Source organism: Gymnoscopelus braueri, assembly GCF_963280865.1.
Source record: "Gymnoscopelus braueri genome assembly, chromosome: 17".
Taxonomy (NCBI): Eukaryota; Metazoa; Chordata; class Actinopteri; order Myctophiformes; family Myctophidae; genus Gymnoscopelus; species Gymnoscopelus braueri.
In genome coordinates, this window is record NC_137617.1 from 35,089,760 (window position 1) to 35,114,417 (window position 24,658).

A 24,658-nucleotide genomic window follows, 5' to 3' on the forward strand; every position below is an offset into this window, starting at 1 on the left:
TCCCTCCACTGAGGCTGTACGGATTAATTACATGACTAGTAGCTAGTTTAGTCCCATTATTTATTTTTTCTAATGAATAATTTCATTCCCCTCTCTCTGCCTAGATTTTATTCTGCTCAGGACTTTTCAGGCATCGCCCTGTGGAAATAAGAATGCATTGATTATTTTCCATCTAGCAAATATCCCACCAACTGAGGAATAACATGCCTTCCTCCTAATTGGTTTGTTTATCTTGAGCAACAGACTCCGGGTTTGTTTGGACTCTGGCTGGCATCCACACACTGCAGCGCTCCTCAGCATGATTACTCACCTTGGGAGGAGGCTGCTGGAGCAAGGTTGATGTTCCCTGCATAGACATCAGGCTGTCATTCTCCCCGCTTATGTGACATCATTTGCCAAGACAGATTTGTTACAGGAAAAATAAATTCAGGCCTAAAAAGGGGATTGATTTAAGGACAGGCTGCTAGTGAAAGATGCGACGGGAGGGGTGGGTGAGGTAGGCAGGGAGGGAGGGATGGGGAGCCTTTCACCACTCAGAGGGTTAGGTTGAGATCCAAACAGGCTGCCAGCAGAAGATAGATTCTAGCTTTATGTATAATTGATAAACTCGATGTTCTAGGTGTCAGCTTTAAAGAGGGAGCTAGGACTATATCAGGAAGCTATTTTTCCCTCTCTGAGGCGAGCATCATTTTTATTTTGTCCTCCCCCGGTCTGTGGCTTATCTCTTCAGTTCAGGAAGCCCCGTTGAAAATTATTGTTTTCTTTGAAGTCAACATTGGGAAGTGGAGCTCTAAAACCGCATCCTGTTCTTTTCCTATTAGGATCGGTGGTCCAGGGCAGATAGCAATCTGTAAAGTTGACTGTACATCCTGAGTTATCAGGCTTAGCCATCTCACTCTTGACACCTTGTGCATTAATATTAGCTATGGGAGACTCCATCCTGCTGAAAGCAGCATAAAAGGATTAATGCAGCGCTTATCCTTTGGAAATAATGCCCTTTTATTGAGCGGATTTGACACTGTTGAGGCTAATGATGACATTGAATGGAGCCAGAATAAGTAATGGTGCATCGTCCCATGTCACACAGCCAGAATAGCAGCTATTTGCATTCCGTCAGCTCAGGATGTATTGATTTTGCCCAAAGGTGTACATTTGTTTTTCCCAATTACAGTGGCTTTTTAACCACTGAACCGCAACATTTTTACGGCATGGCTCTATAAAACGCTAGCCAACCGGTCTATGATGGTGTCTCTGAGTATGTATGTGTTTGTTGCAGTGTCTTGAGCTAATCTCGCAAACTGCTGGACCAATCTACGTCAAAACGTAGTGGAGGTACAGTACTTCTGTGGCCTACTGGCAGTGTGCACACTAAGTTTATTTTTTTCACAAACAAAGGGATTCTACCGTTGCGCCTCAGCCTTAAACGGCCAGTCCGGTGCGTCACAGGGGTAGGGACAATAGATACAGAAGAGAGAACGCTGGAGCAACACAGACAGTTTAGGCCTTTTATTTATTTCGGTGCAAGTAAAACAGACTGACGTTTCGGTCTTTCGACCTTCCTCAGAGTCATGACATGACTCGTAGCGAGTTTAGTCCCATTATTAATTTTTTCTAATGAATAATTAGAAGGCCTAAACTGTCCGTGTTGCTCCAGCGTTCTCTCTTCTGTATTAATTTTTTTTCACGTTTTATCATTTTTGGGACCTCAGTGGAATAAAAAGGACCACAGCACAAATAAGCTTGAGCTTTTTTCAGTTTTATGTACAAACATATATGGTCATGTAGATGCATTTTTGTCAATAAAAACATCAATGATTCAATTAGTCAAAAATATTTAACTTGAATTAATATTATGATGGAGGTCAAAGAGGCTGTGATCACGCTGAAACCTTGCCAAATGTTGAGTCATACATCATACAGATACATCATATACGACTGACGTCATAGGTGACTGATATCACAGGGCTGGTCTGAGATCCACATTGAGCCACGCCGTTTCTATCCCGATATTATTTCAAAACCAGCCAATCTACAAGCTCACAGTGCGTCGCATCGCGACTCCATTATTTATGTATTTATTTTCGCCTATAATGACATACCCAAAATAGGGGACACTAGGTTGAAAACGGTTAAGAAAAAGTGCAGCCCTTCCCCTGCAGGCCCGATGACGTGCGTGATTATGTCGTCGTCATACTGTACGGTACGATTTCACCTCTTTGCACCGCAGCAATTACAGTACAGAAAATACAATATGGCAGCTGGATGTCCCTCCTCGTCTGTCACACTGAGATGCGTGTGGCATTAGCGTGGGGGTCGTGATGATGACAAATCTGCATCCCGCCAGTCGGATCCATCAGCGCTACCAGCACACAGTGTTCCACTCGGCATTGAATGATTTAATGGACCAGACGAGGACGGGGTTATGGGGGGTGGGGGGTGGGGTCATGTTATACTCGATTATTTCTGTGACGCAACCCCTGTTCTCTATACACAGGAACAATTTCTTTTGACCACTTTCAACGTGGCGTCCCTATTTTGGGCTTTCGAGAATAGCAGATTGACAAGCTCGCAATCCGTTGCTTTGAGACGCATTGTGAGCTTGTAGAACGGCTATTTTCGCTATTCGTCGTACGTAAGTATATAAGTGTTTAAAGTGGCTTGAGTCATGTTATATATTTTTTTTCATTGCCACACATCCATACTTGACGCTGGTGGACGGGCTAGCGGAGAAATAAACAGGAAATGGTCCCCGCATGTGGTCCCTGGGCCCTGCTATATAGGGGGAATTTAAATCAAGCAAAAAATGATTGTAATTTACTGGGGGAGAGTCTCCTTGAACCCCTAACATGATTTGATTATAAAGAGGTTAAGGGGAGTTAAACAACTATAATAATAAATCTGTCACATTTTTAATAAGATGTGCCACTTTGTATTGGAAATGATGGCGTGGTGGGGCAGGGAAGTGGCTATCAGGGAGCACCTGAGAACATTTCGCTCGCTTCTCTCTGGTAAATTGCCGCTTCCTGCAAGTGTTTTTTTTTTTTAAGCTGACAAGATAGTAACCTTATCAATCACAGCTGCTTCCCTTCCTCTCCCAAGGAGTTGTTGATGTGTTCTAAGTGCTCTCTCCTTTGGCTGTGTAATGGGAACATTACATGCTCATTTCACTGATGCCTCCCCGCTTCTTAATGAGCTGATAACACCCCAATTATGAAAGCAAATCCTGATTTCTGATTTGCATTACCGGCCCTCATTTCACCATACGCGGCGGAAATGTACACGATTTGGGAGTGTGTTCTTTTGGCGAGATGCTTTTCTCCCGTTGTGTTCAGGATGTGTGTGTTTGTGTGTGTGTGAGTGCGTTGTGTAGGGACACAGGAGATGGACAGATTAGATTAGATACAGTAGATGTTGCACGGCCCCAGCCGTTTGTGCGTAGAATGTGATTTAGTTGCAAGGTCTGAGACGGGCTGTGGGGCTGCTCTGGGATCAGTGATGGGTGAGGGGACAGACTGACAGTGACAGTGGGGTGGTAATGGCTCTGAATGAGGAGAAATGGCCCCTCTAAGGCCATCCCCCTCCCAATGGCAGCACACGGCAACCCTGTCCGAACACACTGCAAAATGAATCTGTCTTTACACCTGTGTGGTTCCATCCACCAGGCACTAGGAATGTCGCCTATTTATAGGTTGGGCCCCATACGACGACATAACAGCGAGAGAAACGAAAAGCGAGACATTTACTAATACCGACTTTCGCTTTTGCTAACATTGGCGGCCGCGGCAATGCCCGTAGCCCATGAGATGTTGAGACATCAGTCAGAGTGCGGGGATCAGTAGAAGTAAGGGATGAGAGCGGATGGATGTATCACATTTTACAGTTTTTGAACAGGAACCCCCTGATCCAATCATCCCCGGGGGGAGATGCGAGGCCAATCAAAGTCAACCTTTGGCTGTCTTGATCTGAGATCGCGATCAATCAGCGTCAGATCCACACGAATCGCATATGAAATCCCGGTTTTGTTTTCACACAGCTCCATATTTGCTTGCCTTGCCCTCCGTGTCCCTCCGTCTCTGAAACTGAAACATCACGTCTGGAACTTTGGCTGGGGGAACACTGCAGTTCATGAAAAATGCATTCACTCAGCTCTTTTTCCAACTCCATGCCTCTGATACTCTTGTCATATCATATCCATGTCATGTCGGCGTACGTATTAATTATGTAGCAAGCGGCAGTTGAGGAGGCAATATTGATGCATCTCAACTAGGAGTGCTATGCAGATCGCTCACACGTCACTGAGGAAATATAAACGGGGCTTAATTAAGGATGAGAAGGCACAATGTTTTGCCCTGCGAGTAAATAACTCTTAGCCCCTGTTTACAGCATGCATTCCAATGAAGACCTCTATTTTCTTCCTGTTCACATCTCCCCAGGGCTACAATTTATTCTTGGCCCCAGTTCTCTGTGCTGAGTCTCTCTCAATCTGACCATCGTGGTCAGTTTTTTTTGGTTCAACAGAGGTATACGACCCCGGTCAATCCCGCCTGTGTTTAGTTTCCCCTTTAGTTGGCTGCACTTGCAATCACACAATGTGCTGTGGAGAAACGGCACCCAGTAGAACCCTTGGAGGCGTCCCAAATTGCAAAGGTAATTTATTTCTGCGCGAGCCAAATTATGCATGAGTAAGGGGTTGCATTGTAATATGAAATTGCTCAGCAGTTGGCGCACATGCCAGACATTGTTCAGGGTCTGTGCGGCTATTTACGAGTCCTCTCTGTGCTGTAATCTCATGGAGCTATCACAGCGCCATGTGAATATCAGGGGGGAAAGAAACCCTGGATGGTTCATCTTGAAATACAGCTGTTTCCCTCCAGTCCTCTTCCTCCTTCTATAGCAAATGGTCTCTTAGGATTAAACCCACTACAAACACTTTGAGGATATTAATCTTCTTTAAGGACCTCACTCAATGGTTTGAATTTGACAATAAAAAAACACACACACACACACACACACACACACACGAGTTGTGCATCATGCCAAAACGGATATGCGCCTTCCCTTGCAAATATAGATTAGCTGTATTATGATATAAACACATGCGTTAAGCTGGTAAATCTAACCCATTGCCAGTGATTGAGTCAACATTGATCCAGCATGTACTATAATGCTAGTGATTGTTTTACAGCGGTGTGATTGCGGCGGTTTGGCACGAATAAATGAAAGTTCAAAGCGCTGATCCATGAGCATAGCCTCAGGATAGGTTTCTGGAGAAAGCCAACACTTCACATGTATTATGAAGTCATCACGTCTAATTTGCGCGGGCCTCTTTTGTAATTTACCCACAATTCAGAGAACACTCTCCATGCTCTGCAGCACAATGCGCTCTCTGCACACATTGTTCACGCTCATTGGAAGAGACACTGAGTGAATGGTTCTTGGAGCTCAAATAATATGCAGCACTGTTCGTGTCATATTTGTTGGTGTGTAATGGTTCTTGATTCGTAGTTTCCTGCAGGTTTTTGTGCGCGTTGTTTTGTTTTGACGCAGCACACAGTACGGCGCTGTACGGCGACTGTTTTGCATGCATGCAGTCCCAAGCAACATGTTTATAACTCACTGTTGAACAGACTTTCGATTGAAATGCCTGACAGATAAATGAACACACAACATTGCATAGTCTGAGTGGGGAAAGAGTAGGGGGTAGGGGTGAAACATCTTCAGAGGAAGGATTGGGGTTTTCCACATGCCGCACACAGACATCCTCACACATGTTGAGCTTGTCTGTGCGCATCTTTGAAGATGCAAATGTGTCAACCACATGTAACCAACCACCCAGAGAGGATCTCAGATGCTCAGCTGCCTTTCTCACGGCTCCTAAATGGCCGCCAGTGATCTTCGGCTGCTATGCCTGCGTGTGAAGGCTGCAGAGTGGGTTATGCTGGATATTGAATAATTTGTGCATTTGAGCTAAAAAAATACATCAAAACCATAATAGAGGACAGAAGATAGACTGATTGTGTAAGGTTATTACCTCTCCCGCGTGGCAAAGCATTATAGATTATCATTGCAGGTTTATTTGACAGTTGCTACCACAATTAAGGCTGTATTTATAGCTCAGTCTAGCTAGCTAGCTTCAACTTCTGGTGTGAAAATGGCAGTATATTATTGCCTGGGATACCTTGACTGAGGAGTCTGTGAATTATTAATGTTTTTCCTTGCACTGTCACCTATCATTGCAATACCCCCCCCTGCTCTTGCATTTGAAATGCAGCGCCATCACCCAGTCCCGCGGTGTGGGCAAGTCATGTTTCTTGCTCTCATTTCAATATCTAAAGCGAAAGGTCGAAATGATATATTCAGTCCTGCCGCGGCACGAGTGACTTTACACGGGACCGGTTCAAGACGGTACACTTTCCACAAGGGCCACCAGGCCCCGTCTGCGCCAACCGATAATGAATCAATCTGTGCGAACAGTGTGAAACATTTATAGGTGGCCCCTGTGTGAGGCCAATTAGAGCGGCCTCAGTGTCCGCTGCCGTCTCTAAGCCCAGGGAAGCCTCTCGTATTGTCATTATCAATATTCCTCTGTTGATCTCCAGCTGAGACCAGTCCGGCTGCTCTTTCCACACATGCTAATTTGCATTCCCCATCGTGTGTGGGAGATGCCAGAGCCCCCCCGCACACCCTGTTCTCGAACTTACTGTTGCCACTCTCTCTCTCTCTGTTTTTTTTTTTTTTTTTTTTTTGAGGGGGAAAGGTTTCTTTATTCGTGGCATGCCAGAGAAGGGCCCTCTGAGGATTACACTGCCTAAGCCCTTATCACTCCAGGAAATTCACTGCCTGCTTAAAAAACTGGTAGGAGTAGAGAATCAAGGGGAAGTGTTATTCTTTTTAAGTTTCTCCCTATTCCCATGGAAAGTTATTACGGGTTTGAAGAAAAGTCTTTTTTTTTTTTCTTTGGCACTCAAGTTTTCTCGTAACTGCATTTCATATTTCATCCCCCTTTTTTTTCAGGCGGCTGGTGGAATTTCAGAAGTGGAAAATGTGAAGGCAGGTGCTTGAGAGAGAGAGAGAGAAAGAAGGGGGGGGGGCTCAGCTCTGGGAGGGCTGTGCTCACTGGGAAGCGATGTTAAACATCCAGGGGAAATGTTTGTTATTCTAATGGGATACCACCATGGTAACGGCTTTTAGAGACTCCCAAGGCTTTGTGTGGAGTACATGCACGCCTTCATCAATCTCCTCTAATTTCTTCTGGGATTAATACACGTAATCAATCCTTCTACCCAGTCATCGCCCACTTATCTGTACAGATATGTTGCTGAAACTTAGCGAAAGACATGCTACTATTAGAGGCAGCTAGCGTGATGCATAGGCCATTAACGTGGATCACAGGTTTAAGTGGAAGTAGATTCAAAAGTTCAAAAGCATTCCTTTTGTTGGGACTATATCAGTATTACATGACAACCCAGACAGACTAGTTTATATACTCCTCATACCTGCTTTTATTTAAAAACCCTTGCAAATGTGAGACCAAAGCAATTTTCGCAAGTGTTATATCTCAGGCGCCAGCGTCTTAAGTTTTATACGTTTCAGATAGGTAATGAATTATGTTATTTTGGGTGTTAATACGTTTTTATAGGGATTAAAAGGCAAAAGAGTGAGCTCATTCGCCAGAGTGGAAAAGGGAAAATGTGTCGGATGAGGAGCCCTCATGTTTTAAAAGGCTCCAATAACTTGTAAGCCCTTCTCAGTTTTATACCTTTTCTCTCCCCCTCCGCGGATTTCCTTAAGTGGCTTATGTGAATTGCAATTGCCACATGGAAGCCGGGAATACACAGAATACATTTCTCACCCGCTGTGGCCAGCTAACAGTGCGTTGAACTTGCACGTGTATGCAAGCATGGTGGTGGAGTGGTTTTCAGTTCACACGTGTGGTGCTGTAGAATTTACCCCCAATCTGACAAAAACAAAGTCACAATTTTATGTTTTTCACATAAAGACATTTTAAAGTTTGTATTATTTGTATTTATTCATGTATTTATTTATTAAAATACCTGACCCACAAGCTCACAATGTGGCGCAACCTGACCCGTTGTGAGCTTGTAGATCAGCTATTTTCAAATAGCCAAAATATTGAAAATAGGGATCAAGTGGTCAAGTGGCCTTTTGTGAATTGCAATTGCCACGTGGAAACCTGGAATACACAGAATACATTTCTCACTCGCTGTGGCCAGCTAGCAGTACGTTGAACTTGCGTGTGTGTGAGGTGATGGCGCGGTTTCACACACCCGGTGTTGTAGCACCCCCCCACACACACATACACACACTCTGACCTAAAGCTAAGCCCCCTAGCCACAGCACCCTTCCATCAAACTCACAACACTGCTCTCTTATCTGCTGGCATTTCTGTCTGATAGGAATAGCCAAGGAGTGATATAGTTGGCTACATGTCATACCTAGTATTGTAGCATGCTCCATCTGTCCCCCCCCTCTGTGAAATATAATGCTTTTAACTTACCGGCTCTCGCCTTGGCTATTTTTTACAACTGGAGCGGAGACAGAGACCAGTGTGTTTGCTCGTCTTGGCCAAAGGCCAGAGGCTCTTTCTGATATAATCCCCACCATCGATCAGACTTTGTTTACTCTTCCATGGGCTCTCTCCCCTCCAGCAATTAGGAGGCAACCTTCCACCCTCTTGCTCCTCAGACCAGCTTTGTACGTTTATTTTTTCCTTAAGTGGTAATTTTTCATGTTGAGAGAAGTGTGGGGGCGTATATTAAGTAACGGATACTCTTCAGCCATACAGTGGCATATTGGAAATGAAATGTTTTAAGTGTTTTATCTCTAAAACGCTTCATTTTATTTATATATCTATTTCATAAATTCTTTGAAGCAGAAGCCAGCAATCACTGGACACAGACAGGCATACTTGATAGTGTAGACTACATCATTCATTTTGGAATGCTTTACAGTTTTTGAAGTCCCTTCTACTACCCTACTCTTTTTTTTGTAAGGACCTCTGCTCGCAAATCATCTGTAGGACAACATTTCCAGCGCAAAAATAAATGGAAATTGTGGAAGTGAAAGATGATTTTCCTGCATGTCTGTCTGAGAGGCGTTTGCCATAATCAACCGGGCCAGAGGTTGGTCTTGGCAAAATAGGTTTGTCAGACTCAAACATACAGGTTGCTGGGTGGCTAGGGTCTGTAGTGCTTCTGGGTTTTGTTGATTTGATAGTAAACGTGGGTCCAGTCAGTCAACGAACTGGTCCATGTAGTTGGACTTTTTACAACAGAAACCTATAGTGTGCAACAGCAGCAGCAGAGGCATGCCCTTTTTCCTTCATACAGTAGCTTCAAAAAATGTGGGATTAGACATAAAGAAACAAAGAGTTAGAGAACACAATGTTTTTGTTCAAGTTTTATTCACACAGGTATGATTCACCCGTGTGAATCCTTTGCACAGGCTCCCTGAATGCCCGAGGCCAATCACATTATGTTGTTGTTTATAGCAGCATTTCAGTAAGATGCAGATTTTCCCGGTACATTTGTATGAGAAGCCATCCCCCAGTGAGTGAAACTCTTAGTACTAAAGTGACACAGTATTTCACTGTTCATAGTTCAGTTCTGTGTGTTTTGAATTGAAGAGTTGCTCTTTGAGAACAAACTTGCAGAGAGAATATAAACACGGAGGCGATGGATGACATTTTCAATGGCATTATCTTGCATTTACTTAAAGTTTTGAGCTGCTGCAACGTCTTTCCGACTCTGCCACTTTCTCTTTGATCATGAAAATGTTGATGTCTTGCTGTGGTATTTATTTACATGAGCCGTGATTGGTTGTGTTGTTAGGAAATGGGAATACAATAGAACATCATCTACCCTAGAGTGAATTGTGAAAATAATTTCTGTGAATCTAACTTCCCCCTTTTAACCACATGAACCCTAGTATCCCCGTTCTGGACGTGTCATAACCGGCCAAACATTCTGCAAAAAATATCAGATATGCAAGCCCATAACGTGTCACAGCGTGATGCTTTGTGAGCTTATTTATATGATTTTTTTGAAGAGATTTGGTGAAGATGGAAAAAGTAAGGGACCAGGAATATAGTGATAGTATTATTGTTTAGACTGATGTTAGGTTCTTGTTCTACCTGGGATCCTAGTTACTTGAGGCGCTACACTGTCTCTCTGCATCCTATGTACGTGATTACCTTGCTTATTTGTAAGTCGCTCTGGATAAGATCATCTGCTAAATGCCTAGTAATGCCTTGTAATTGTAAGTATAGACCCCCGACGGGACCCCTATCAATCGAGCATAAAGGGCAAGAAACAAAGACAAAACAAGAGTCTAATAACGGCATGGCATCCGTGTCCAATCTTTAGACATTGATAGCAAGTCACTATGTATGTTTGCAGTTTGTGAACATAGCCGCACAAGTCACAATGCGGAGTTCAGTGACACAGCCACACCATACAGGACCAATTTGGATGACCCCGCATTGACACAAAGTGACTGCTTTGTGGGGATGTCGAATAGTTGGGTGAGATGGAAATACTTCACCTACAGTATAAGTAAAAGTTCAGTTTCATGATGTGCACGAAACTCATCATCATCATCATTTTGTCCAAACATCTATGGGTTACTTTTTGGGATTTGCACAAACGTGAAATTTGTCCACTGCATTTACCCATCCTAATTATTAGGAGTAGTTGGCACTATTAAGACAGTGCTCAGGGAGCAGTTAGGGGTTAAGTGTCTTGCTCAGGGACAAATAGACCGGGCAAGCCGGGGGGCGAACCGTGGACCTCCCGATTCCCAGACCACCTCTCTACCCATTCAGCTATGGCTGCCTCATAGTGGTGTGAGCTGTGATGTGTCTACTTTTGAGGGGACATGCACGCATATGTGTGTGTGTGTATATATATATATATATATATATATATATATATATATATATATATATATATATACACATACACATACACATACACATACACACACACACACACACACACACACACACACACACACACACACACACACACACACACACACACACACACACACACACACACAGACAAATCCTTTTCTAGACAGCGTGCTATAAAATGTGCAGCGACAACAGAATCCTTTATTTTGATGAAGATTATGTCACAATTGGTAAACTCCAAGGTTCTATGGGCCACAGCACCCACCAGGCTGTTTATATCCCATGCATGTCCTCTGTGTACAGTATGTTTACATCATCTTTTGTGCATTCAATATTTCTCCTCCCCAGGCCTGAAGAAAACAAAGATGATCAGAGTTGACTCCTAGCATCATCACTGTGCCGAGAAGATAAAAACACGGCGCAGGGAATAAATAAATGAACTCAAAAGTTTCCTGGCATCACAGTTGGCTGTATTTCCCTCTAGTTGTCATTTTATATAACCGTGTCATTTTTTATTTTTTTTGCACAATTCCACCGTGCATTGGCTCTGCTTGATTTGATTTAGGACCTGCACTTTCAAGGAAGTTGTGCTAAGGGTATGAGAGTTCACACTTCTTGCCTGCAGGCAATTGATTTTCCAAACTTGGTTTTAGTGGTGTACTGATACCAGAGTTGGGCTCTATTTTGTATCAGTCAAGGCCAGCGATACAAGCAACTGAGTCCTAGTGCAATGTTATTTTATGCTGCTGACATTATGTTCCCAATTACACAGGTGTGGAAATCCCTTACCCTTATCCCTTATCCATACCCTTACGGGTCAATTCTTATACTCTCAAGAGTTAAATTGACACTAAGGATTTTGCAGTGTAAATCACTTCTAATGTAATGGACTGTACTGCACTTTTTCCTTAGGATTTTTCTGTAGAATACCATATGACCAAAACTGTCGATATAAAGGAATTTATTCATATTAGTAGCCTGCACAGTCAAGTACTCATACTGTCTCAGCAGAAAAAATGATATTGAGCGACTTCTTGCTTTGCACTTTCGGAAACCAGGTGTAATACTCTACAGTACAACTACTACTACTCTCTTCCTTCATCTCAAATTCTAATTTGGCGTTTAGGCAAAAAGCTGTTAGCAGTTTGTGTTGAGATCCAGGGCCATCAAATTACAGTTGCAAGTAGATTTGTTTTTTTTAGGTATATGAATAATTAAGGATACGTTTTTAGTTTTTTACTATACACTGCTCCTTTGCTGGCACTGAGCTTACACAGTCAGGAGTTATTATTATTAGAGTGAATTTAAGCAGCCCCCATGCCCTTGGCTCTAAACAGTGGGCACCGGGCTCCTGCATTGAGTTTGACAGCCTTCACACAATATTGTGCAAGGGCACTCCCTTTGCCTCTCATGCTGGTTAAATGTAATATGGCAGATGGATAGTATTTGCAGGAAAAGTGGGGGTCGTCCCCCACCCCGCTTGCCCCCCGCTCGCTCTCTTTTCGGTCTCTTGCCAGCACCTCAGACATTTGCGAGGGGGAGAAATATGTATCAAATTAACTGTGAGCAACAGGGCCGCCGAGCACCCTGCCCTTGTCTTTTCAGCAATCAGAGCTTTGTTATTTTAGTCTTTCAACCAAAACCAAATTTGATTCAATGGCTTCAGCAATTACCTGCAATTTTCCGATCTGGTGCACCAGCTCTCCCTCTCTCGCTGGGCTGATCGTTTTTCGTCGAACAGTGAGGGATTGTCCCGCTGGTTCCTCGCCGCCGTGTTTAAGTTGAGTGTGCTAATTCATTTACGTCCACAGAGTGGCACATTTGGAAATGTTCACTTCTGTGCAACAGTGTCGAGGAATGTCTGCAGAGATTTGGTTTCTGTCTGTTTGTGACCTCTGTGGTCACTTGGCCGTTGAAACTGGAAACCCCTTGGCGGGCGCAGACACCCCAACACCGCACCCCTGCTTTATACATCTGACCCATATATTAATATATATGTCCTTTCAAGCCAATTCAGCTGAGAAAAATCTGAAGTCTCAACATCTGTTTCCACATAGGTGTGTTTTGCAGATTTCTATTCCATTTTCCATCACCCCCCCCCCCCCTCCAGCCCCCACCAACTCCTCTTCCATTCCCCATCCTGAACTGAAGTAGCGTAGGAACTGCGGGAGTTCAAACTTGACTCCAAAAATATTTGTGTGTGTGTATGTGTGTGTGTCAGTGATGTTTCCCCTTCAGAGGTACTGAAGGAGAGAGAACTGCTTGCGCTAAAATGCTAATTAAGTGCAGTGTGGCAGACAAGGACACTTGAGAGTGTATGCATTAGCAAGTTTTAACTCCCTGCAAACCAAACAGTTTGTTCTATCCTGCCTCAGCCTCCAGTGATGGTGGAAGAACAACAGTAGAAAATGAAGTGGAAATCGACTTGCTCTGGAGCGTGCATGTTTGTTTGTGTGTGTGTGTGTGTGTGTGTGTGTGTGTGTGTGCGTGTGCGTGCCCACATCTCTTTGTTGTGCCCATGCTTTCATTACCACCATAACAGAATTTTGGGAGAAGAAAGCATTGCTTCTTTCCCGGAATGATGTTTTGTTTCGTCTCTTAACAGAGGTAACATATGGTATCTGTAAGAGGGAGTTGGTTTGTGCTATGCACTGAATTATTTTGTGGATTAGTACTGGCATTTGAATGCTCTTGGCTTTAAATCTTGTCTGTTTTAGATCTTAAGTACATTCCTTGGCATTCCCTCTCCCTCTCAGGCTGGCCTCTTACCCTGGCCAACACATTTTTGAAACTCTGGAGCTGTACAGGAGAGAGCAAAAGCCAGCCATTTGAAGAGCCCCCGAAGCCCATCTCATGTTACGATTTGCAAGATACCCTATAATCGCACCAATTCTTTTCACTGTTGTGATGCCAGTAACACTAACTTCTTATTTGAGTTAACCACTCAAACCCTATATACTTCATTGTACGATGAGCAGTGGAACTAGCCAATCGCGATGTGACGCATTGTGAGCTTGTAGATCTGCTATCTTCGCTATTTGTCAAAATATTAAAAAAATAGGGACGCTAGGTTGAAAGTGGTTTACCACTTGAACCCTAGCATCCCTATTCTGGGGGCAAACATTTGGCGAAAATCTAGAAGCTTACAACGCGGTGCGTTGTGACACGTTGTGAGCTTTTTTGGGCAAAGACATTTGGGGTAGACAGAAAAAAGGAGGGGACCAAGTATAGAATCCTGGGGGACACCAGTCAACTGAAATATAGGGTTTAAGTTGTTAAATAACATGCAACTAGTTTTTGCATTGCTTCTATGCAGCGGAGGCATCCGGGGTTAATGTGATTATGTCCTGTGATGGCCGTACAAATTGCTGGCCGGTAGTGTGTGACTCTCCCCCCGAAGTGTTCTGCGGTCCGCCCTTAATGTCTCGTTTTATCCACGCTCATTAAGGATGACCTTGACCAGGTACGTTTTTAGTTGCTGCCACGACCCTTTCCAAGCTGCATCGCTGTTATGTCACGTGTACAACGTGGGAGCCATCCGCAACATTTGTAAAATATATAATCAGTTGGTAAATTGAGTAATATTTAAACCAGAGGAAGATTTTAGAGAAATAAATGCAGCAGCAGTTAGTAAGTAATGTCTCTGCACAGTTGTTAAATCCCGGGTTTGTGGCACATTTATGTTGCCCCGGAGATCCTAGCTGACACGATACCGCCTTTCCCTCATCTCCAAGTGCTTTACAAGCTTACCCTGCGGCCCACAACCTCCCCCCCCACCCACCCCTTAGTTTCCAGTATGGTTGGCCTCCTTCCAGCCCCTTCAGAAGAAGTGGATGAATTCCTAGATATCTGATAAGGTCCTCCCGAACATGATTCTTAATGTTAGCGAAAGAAGAAGAAGCAGATGCTATCAGTGCGGTTGGATTGCCTCGCAGTCAGATCAAACATATTGTGAAAGTGCTGGGAATGCTGAATCAGGCTGCGGAGGGATTATTTCTTTTTTACCTCTAAAGTCCATTTGTTATCTTTTCCCCAGGTCTAATTGAAGGTGTTTTCAGATTAGACTGACTGGCGGTCCTGTTCCCGTACGTAGAAAACGATATTGGCATCTAAAAAACCCAATAGCGCACTAGCTTGGCATACCAAAGGTTAACCACTTTCAGCCTGGCATCTCTAATTTGGGCGAGTCATTATAGGTGAATATTTTCAAGCATTTTCAGAGTTTCAAAAAATAGCAGCTTGTAAAAGGCTGTTTTTGCATGACACCATCATAAGACAAAGTGTAAAGTATAAAATATGACAAGTGGTCAACCACATGAACACTAGCATCCCTATTCTTGGCATGTCATAATAGGCGAAAATAGGCAAACATTCTGTGAAAATAGCAGATTTGCAAGCTCAGTTGTGAGCGTGTAGATTGGCTATTTTCGCTATTTGACATTCAACGAAGTATGTAGGGTTTAAGTGGCTATTATGAACGACCGTGTCAAGAAAGTGTCAAGGTGAAACGCTGTAATTATAAATGTACTTCATAATCTCCCTTTGAAACTTGTTTCAGGAATATAGAGTAGCCCTGAAAGCTTTCTTGTTGTCTCTGTGGTTTTTCTTTTCCACTCACTCAAGAAGATACTTTGTGGCCCCATTACTCACTTACCTCTCTCTGTCCTTTCTCACTCCCTTATCTGGTAGAGCGAGAGCCTCTGTTTTGCTCTCTAGTGTGAAGGTCTGTTTGTGTGGATGTGGCTCTGTGTGTCTATTTGTGTAAAACAGCAGGGCCCTTGGATATAAGGGGAGTAAAATAGATCTGGGAACGCCAGCGTAGCGTGCCAGAGGTGCCTTGATGGAGCTGGAGTCACACTGAGCTAATGAAGCTCCAAACCCCGGCTATCGATCCGCCACCGCAAAGGCGCTTCACAAAGATAACCGAGGCAGGGACCAGTGTGTGGCATCACGCGCACACTGATCTGTGTGACATCTAATTCTGCGTAATGAACCCGCTGCACCATGAGAGCATGATGATGGGGGGGCTGCCTATGGTAATGACAGGGAAGCACAAGGCAGGGTCTTTGTGTGGCTTTGATGGAAGCACTGTTAACTGAGCTCACCGGACCTTCCAGACAATCATCTTTTGTACCGGAAGTCATCGCCGGTACAAAGCTCTCTAGCAAGAGAGAGCTGCGATACGGGGGCCGCTCGGACAGTAGTCTCGAATAGCCAGACGATCAGAGATCTCCACCTACTGATATGTGTGGCGAAATCTAAATTCAATGTAGGGGTGAGAACAGCTGCTGACAAACCTACGCTTACTACTTTGAAAACTAGTATTGCCATGTCTTGGCATTGGTTCTTTAATGCAGCTATTATTATTATTGTTTATTATTATTATTATATATTTTCTTTTCACATGGTTTCCACCCAGTACTATTTAATTGAATTTAGATGTCACCAGACGTATCAGTAGGCGGCGATCTCTGATAGTCTGGCTACTTGGACGTAATTTGGCACGAGTGTAGGTACCGTATTTCCACTTTGCTCGGAGGTGGTGTTATTGTGTGTTCTCTCCATCATTCCTCTGAGTAATGGGAGGTGTCGAGTGAAAGTGTCCTGATACAGTATTCTAAACGCAACCCCCTCCCCCTGCCCCAGCAGAATTAAAATAGACCTGGACAAAACTGCTTTCTTCCCATGACCACCGCTGGTGGCACAAATGAAAATGCCCTTCCCAAAATAGATCATTTTTACCCTTCACATGTCCACTTTTATTTTCGGCCCAGTGACATCATGCCATCCATCACACCCAGCTCCTCAGACCTGAGGAGCCCCAGGAAAAACAGTGATACAATGCGGCGAGTGACAGTCCGCTGCCGCCACTGCAGAATGAGACCTCTGTGGTTAGATTACCACAGTCCTCAACTCACACTACCATTTAGACAACGTCTTTGTGCAAGTGGAGTGGAAGTCATTCCTCTTTTGGGTTAAGCGCTGAAAATGGACGCGTTGCTCTCCCAAGTCTTCCCCTCAAATTACTGCTCGACATGGCCAGACATCGCTTCTTATTATATCGTTTGCCAGGAAAATGCATCCCGAGACGAGAATGCCTTTATTAAATGTTTTGGGCTGGATGGAAATTGTACAAAGTGTACCCAGAGCACTTTGATCACCCTGACCTGGAAACGTGATCATTGTCCCCTTCACAAGGCTCCCTGACACCTGGGGAAACCGTATCTGTTATTCTCGACACATGATCCACGCCACAGCGCTAAAGACTTAACTTCTCATGTTTCCCTGTCCGCAAAGTCAAGTCTGCCGATGGGAACTGGAATTTCACATGGCTCAGGCTTCTGGTTTTGTCTACCCACAAGCCACTGGAGTCACAAAGTTTGGGAATTCAATTGAATTTAAAAAAAAATCATCTGAGTTGTTTTATGAAAGGGATGCCACTGGCATTTTCTGTTAACATCAAACACACACACACAAAACTATTCTTAACAGAAGAAGTTTTACGTGGGTGATGGAATAAAAATAAATAAAAAAAATTGCATGAATGCATTCTTTGAGGAAACTCAAATTGGGAACTTTTTAATATCTAGAGATTATATAAATGATGTACTTTAGATATTGTAAAACATGTTCAAGTTGGCTGCTTAAATCATGAAGAAGATGCAGTTGAGCCAGAAATCAGCTTAGTGGATTTTAACCACTTAAGCCTTATTTTATACTTGTGTCGCACGGTGTAAATAGTGAATCCAAAAGCTCAGAATGCATCACAATGCTTTGTAAGCTTGTTATCGGCTACTTTGGAACATTTACAAAAATGTCTGCCTATAATGACATACCCAAAATAGGGACGCCAGGTTTAAAGTGGTTAATTCTCCTTCTAGAAAAAGGGGGGATCTCTATCTCCGCAACCCAGTGTGATCATATGTGCGCTGGCAGTGATAGTGTTGTTGGAGGTAAATTGCACAGAGCCAGTGTGTGATTAGAGAAGCTGTGGCATGGCTTTTAAAGTTCACCACCCCTCAGGATATTTGATCAAGCCACAGGCCTTTGATCAGAGGCAGCATTATGTTTAACCGTGACAGTTTATTTTCGACTACAAAAAGGCCATTTGTGTCAGAAAACAATCTCCCTTCCACCGACACATTGGCACATTGCAAAAGAAAAATGTCAGGGTCAATGATGGGCCATTAGCCCGGAGTGAGTTCCTTTTGTGTTTCGCAGGCCCATTCAAAACACCTCTCCTCTACAACAGATGGCACCATGACATAGCAAACCCACGGGCACTGACCCAGTCCGCCATGAAAGACGTTTCCCCCCAAAAACCACATGACATGCATACTGTAACAGTAAAGTAATGAGAGAGAGTCTCACTAGAGTGAAACACTGCATGAATATGTAATAACCAACTGCGTTGTAATACATTGTATGTTTGATTGACTACACAGCCGTCCTAGATTCATTGGTATTATGCTCTGTTCTTTTACACGAAGGTCGCTCCTCCATTCCTGCAAATGTCATACGTGCTTTAATGAGAACTACACTGTTGGCCACAATGGAAGCTTTTCAGCTAGATTAAATGTATCACCATGCTGAAATGTTCCCCCCCCCCCTCCCTTTACCCTGCCCCTATTGTGACACAGTGGTTTTATAGAGAAGCTTGTTGCTGAAAAACAAGGTTAAGAAGATCAGTATCAAAGGAGGAGTGTTTTTGTGTGGTTTTGCAGGAGAGTCTCGCTTCGGGTTTCAACCTGAAACACAAAGGTGTTTTCTTACCTGATTTGTATTCATTCACACAATGAGTGGACCTGCCTCTCTTGTTTCCAAGTAAGGAGAGTCCAGACGAGACTTTTGTTCCCCCTATCATCGGATACGTGCATGTTGCTTCCTTCAGTACAAGCCTTGGACTCCAGCCACAAGCTTTGTCCTGGATGGATTTTTTTCCTGCCTCCCCCCCTTTTTTTTCTCTCTCTTGTACATGTTTCCAAGAACCCATTTGAGATAAACGCTCAAGTGAGCTACCACCGTTTGTCTCTCATGTTATTTTAATAACACCACACCGTGTCACCCCCAAAATCGCCCTGTCAGAATCCAAAAGCCACAAATTAGCAGTTTTATCCGAGGTGGCCTGTACAGTTCAGTCCATTTAGGCCCATGTTCCGCTGTCAAAGCCACAAACGATGCCGTCTGCACAGAAGGGCCGCAGGGATCGTTTTTTCTCGGGCATGGGCAATCAAAACCACTGAAAACATGATGTGAGTGAATATTGCTTGTCTCTCTTCCAGGGCTTTTTCCTGACCGTGTCCCCGGAGTCGATCCTCAAGGTGGCCAAGCATGCCTCAGAAAACAACAAGATCTTCTGCCTGAACCTCTCGGCGCCGTTCATCAGCCAGTTCTTTAAGGAGCCGCTGATGAAGGTCATGCCATACGTCGACATTGTGTTCGGCAACGAGACGGTGAGTGCAACAACAGGGCCATTTGTCAGGGCCTTCAGGAGAGATGTACTCTGCAAAGTTCAAAACGTGTGTGCGTGCGTGCGTGTGCGTGCGTGTGTGTGCGTGTGTGTGCGTGTGTGTGCGTGTGTGTGTGGCTTGAGTTTCTGAGCCACAAAAGGAGAGTGCTTACATTTTGAAGATTCTATCCTCTCACCTTGTTGAAAGGAAAATTAAATGCCCTGTCTGCTGTTTTTTTTCTGTTTTTTTAATCCATGTACCCATTTAACATTTCACTTAGCCAGCGCCCCATAAAGAGATGGATAAGAATTAGCCTGGTAATCATTCATCTTAATCGCGTCACCGTTTCATGCCAGTTAATCTATTGATTTTCCCAGCCGTGTGGAAGTGAGTAGTTGGTTGGAGGTCAGGCTGTGGTCACAGGCTGTGGTGCTGTAGGGAAGTATCGTCTAACAGGCCGGCGGCGTTTGACTTCTGGGGTACCGCCTAGACAAACTATACCTCTGGGGGCAGATCTCTGGACTGCACTCGCCTCCCCACTGCTAAAGCTACTAAACAGAGCCTTTCTTTGGGTTTAGAGATGGGGTCTACAGACCGGGACAGAATTGGAAGAAACTGCTCAGCATTTGAGGATTTATTGCTGTTGCTGACTTCAGCTTTTCCCCTCTCCTCTTTTTCTCTCTCTCTCTCTCTCTCCCTCCCTCCCCATAAGCTCCACAAGACCTCCCTTTTGCATATGCGCCCCCCCTCTCTCGATCTTTCTCTCTCTCTCCCTAATTGCCGTGAGGAACGATTCTGTCTCCTAAACCGCAGAGTACATTTTGCAAACGTTATGTATTTTCGGGTGGGTGGCACTGTAACTGTTTGCTTAAGAAGTTTGCTCACACCTCCACGTCATTACACTTTAATGACTGGGGATAATTACAACGTACGTTTGTTCAAAGAGATGATCTTTTCTGAGGCTCTGTGTCCGGGCTCGCACTCTGGATTCAAATCGAGCTAAGAGCGGCGAAACGGCCCCGTCTTTTCGAGGATAATCAAATGAGATGCTCATAGCTAAAGCCAGGGGTGTAGTGTTGTTTATTTAAGAACCGGAGTGCACCTATAATGCAAGCATGCGCACAGTGAAGTTGTGGCTTGTTTCGAAGGTTATGTAACCACTGTTCCTACGGTGGTAAGTTTACATACATTAGTCATCTATCACTAACCACACAATCAAAAGGATAGACTGACTTCATGTTCAGTCTCATCATGATGATGACAGTGCACAACATTATTGTTGACAACGCACCTTGACAAATATGAAAACATTATTGGTGACTGCCCACCTTCACCAGTGGCGGAACAACCGAAAGCCGGACCGGTAGGCACGGCACACTGATCAGGCGCGCGCGTGCGTGCCCAGCCTGTGCGCGCGCGCTCCGTGGGTTTTGGACGGATTGTGTTCGTTTTAGTGTTACTTTATTTCGGTTTTAGGGTTAGGGTGAGCTTCCAACAGTGTATTGGGGTGCCTCGAATATATTTGCAGTTCCATGTAAGCTGGTGAATCTCTGGGAAAGTTGCTGAGAGGCGGCCGCGGAGAGGCGGAGCACGCAAAGTGCGTCTAATTCTAATAAAATAAAGGTCCATGTGATCTGACGGCCCGGGCCCCCGGAGTCCCGGGCCCGTAGGCGGCCGCCTACCTGGCCTACCCGGACGCTCCGCCACTGACCTTCACAAATATGAAAACATTATTGGTGACAACGCAACTTGACAAATACGAAACAATTATTGGTGACAACACACCTTGACAAATTTGAAAACATTATTGTTTATGGCGAACCTTGACAAATATGAAAACAAACCGCCTCATCTTCTTCTCTGCCTGTCTGATGGCATCTATGTCCCTTCTCTGGTGTGGTTTAATAACGTGAAATAGTTGTCAGAGAGTGAATGTCATACCCACAGATATTCTTATGTATTTATATGAAAAGGTCTGTTGTTTTTCGTTGTGTTATGTTATCATCACTGCTAGTTAGCAAGCTAGCATTAATAGAAGCCAAATGTGCCGCTGTGCCGCTCAAAGGCTACAGCTACGCTCGAAAGGTGGAATGTTTTCTTGCATGTTACTCAATGCCTGAGTTGATGCTGTGAATCAATTAACACGCCTTAAATGTCAATATGAAAACTTTGACCATTTCATTTGTTATGATTGGCTCTCTTGCGAGACATGCTTGGGTGATGATTGTATATTGAAACGATCAAAACTATTATTTCAACCAGATTGTGCAAACTGCAAATATTCTATTTTCTCACTCGGTGGAAAAAAGTGGAGGAACGTCGTTCTGGTGTGCTCCGGGCAGCAGTACACCCCAGGCTAACACCCCTCAAAGTGGCCCAGTATTTATTGTAGGATCTATGGCACCGTTGCAGGGTCCAAAGTGTTTTGACATCTCTTGGCCTCCACAGTGTAGGACTACTGAGAAGCGTGAGCCAGAGTGACTGTTCATACGGCTAGGCCCTCGAACCCCTGTTGCGTTGGAACCCAGACGATGTTGGCGGTCATGCAGTGTTGCATGGTGAGTGACAGACAACAGGACTGCCTCAGCCACGCTCAGCCACCACCCCACCCCACTCCAGCCCAGCACCACCCCCCACCCCTCTCGGCCCAACGCTTGCCTCGATCTCCCCCTCTGGTGATGGATCAGCTTGAGCCCATGACGCTCTCATAACAAGTCACTGACAGTCAGGATCACACACACTGACTCCCGTAGCCTTGCAGAATATGCTGTAAGGGAAGGCTAATGTGCTTGTCTGTCTCCTCCCCTCCCACAATCATAACAGATGAAGTCTCCTGTTTTGAGCTCCAAACTATTTTGAGCTCGTGCAGAATCGCTGATACGGAATTTATGAAGGGTTGATTACACTTAATGCAGGCATCTACATGGAATCGTGATTGTTCAATATAACAAATACTCATCTAGTCAGAAAATTACAGTGACACCCGCCCCTCCCCCCTTTCTTTGAAAATGAAATGCCTTGTTCCAAGTCGGTAATTTAATTACCAGGATTAGGATCTTATTTCAGTCACATCCCAATTCTCTTTTGATAGTTTGGAATTTCAAAATGATCCCGCAAACACCACCAGAGACTCCAAAATGTCAATAGCTGCCGTGTTTTTCTGCTCTTGTTTCTTTCCTCGCTTCTCGCCCCTGCTTTCTGATGTTGAAATGTGTCTGTGCTTTTGACTGTGAGACCGCCCTGGGTAATTCTGCTGTAACTCGATCCTGCTGGTACTTGTTTGAAACCTGGCATCAGCAGGCCTGCCTGCCTGCCTGCGTTGGCCTATCGGCAGCCTCCTGCTTATATAACAGTCTCCCATCCGTCCTGTAATTACTGCCTTTTTGGGACATGGTGTAGTGTCTGCTCCTCTGCTGTCAGGGAGGTGGAGAGGCTAGTGACGCTGTTTCTATGGTGCTGGGCCTTTTCCGAGATGGCTGGGGACGGAAGACTCTGTGAGGCTCCGAGACATCAGACGCTACTTCACTTAATTGGCAAACATGTCGTGTGATAACCTGGGAACAGCACAGGCCTAATTGAGTCCTCCCGCGCTGTCCTCCTCTGACTACCTGACATGGAACCCAGGGCATTACATTTCCCTCCATTTAATGGCCACAGTTAATTAGGCCCGAATGAGGGAATCATTACCGCTGGAAAAACCACATGCCAGCGGATTCGCCGATAAAATTAGCCACAATTTGCTTTTGCCATTTGAGCGTCGCAGATAAACCGCACAATTGGGGTAAAGGATTGGGCCATTACCACCGGATTTGTTATTGTGGAATTTTAGACATATCATAGACAAATGGAATGATTAATTGAGGCTGAATTAATCACACTGACTGACTGTTCCATAAGCCAGGATTCACGGCTGCCTCTCGATTTAGATCATTTCAAGTAATTGGACCTTTTTTTTAAATCTGGCCAGCAGGAGCAATGGTGAGACGGTTAAAAAATATGCTTTCCTAATAAAACGGTAACGCAGATGAGAAGCTTGAGATTTCTTTTTTGCCCTACAGCCAATAATACTCCATCCTACCGCCCCCTCTCTTTTCTGCCATTGACATTATATACCACCCCCATACAGGAGCTCCACACGCCTTCCACTGCTGTCCAATCCGTTCAGCACCTCCATACTCTGAGGGAGCTTATTTATGTGGGTCCCGGCCCCGTCTTCCAAACCATTGTAATTGAATACTCAATAGGTGAGCCATTTAACAAAAGTGGAAATGGCATTCAGCTATGTATTAATGCACTTTGCTCAGGCAAAAGGAGCCATCATCATTCCTGTGTTCAAGCTGTTTTTTAAAGAGCATTTAGCCTGCCTGCTCCCCAGGCAGTAAAAGCGAAATGACACAGATTTAGTTCTTCCCTGATTTCTTTTTTGTGTGCTTGTTCCTTACCTAATATTTTGCACGGATATCTTGCTTATTTTCCCATCCGTCCCTCAGCACCTTTCCGTGATCTGTGGAAGGATACAAGCAGCCTCTACAGAAGGTTATTGTCATGAAAAGCCCCTCAGGCATTTTGGCTCTGGGCCCTCCTTTTCTTCATCTGCATGCAGCGTGCGTGTGCGTGCATGTGTGTGTGTGTGTGTGTGTGTGTGTGTGTGTGTGTGTGTGTGAGAGAGAGGTGGCGGGGGGCTCTAATGATTTTTCCAGGACAGACTGAAGTGGGTGTGTGTGAGTATATGTACGCTTGTTGCGTGTGTGCGCAGATGCACACTTACATGTGCGCGTGTTTGTGCATGGAAAAAGGCAGGCAGAGATACATGGGCAATATGGTGTCCTTTCTCAACATCTCCCTAGATTCGTCATCTGGCTGTGTTTGTTTGATGGACTGCTAGGAAGCCTTATCTCCGTGGCAAGGCCTGTGGCTGTTTATCGCCGCGGTGACGTGAGCGGGACTGTGGAAGTGCGTGCTCTCTGCTGTCAGTATGTGTGGGTGATGGCAAGTTCACTAAAGACCCCTGAGGGTATGAGGGGTGTTCTTGCAAAGAGAAAAAAAGGAAAAAGAATTTCCCCTTGACAGCTCACCCACAGCGGACTGGAGAAGATGTGTTCTTCTCACAGTAGCTTGGGGAAAATATCCCGTCTCTCCGCCTAAAACAAAGAGATGTGGGAGCCAGATTAGCGCATTACAGAAACGGCTCTCCTTCTAGCTCTCTTTCTCTCTCTTTCCTCCTGTCAGAGCTGTCTGTAGAGGATGTGAAGAACATGAGACATTAACCTCCATG

General features: G+C 44.6%; 1 protein-coding gene across 4 annotated transcripts in view; it reads left to right on the forward strand.

Moving 5' to 3' along the window:
- Positions 1-24,658, forward strand: part of adkb (adenosine kinase b) — a 116,153-nt gene that overhangs the window by 63,992 nt on the left and 27,503 nt on the right. For all 4 annotated transcript variants that reach the window (XM_080456208.1, XM_080456209.1, XM_080456207.1 and 1 more), the window contains one exon: positions 19,216-19,386. In XM_080456208.1, the coding sequence (XP_080312334.1) occupies positions 19,216-19,386 (171 nt within the window). The remainder of the gene's footprint in view (positions 1-19,215; positions 19,387-24,658) is intronic.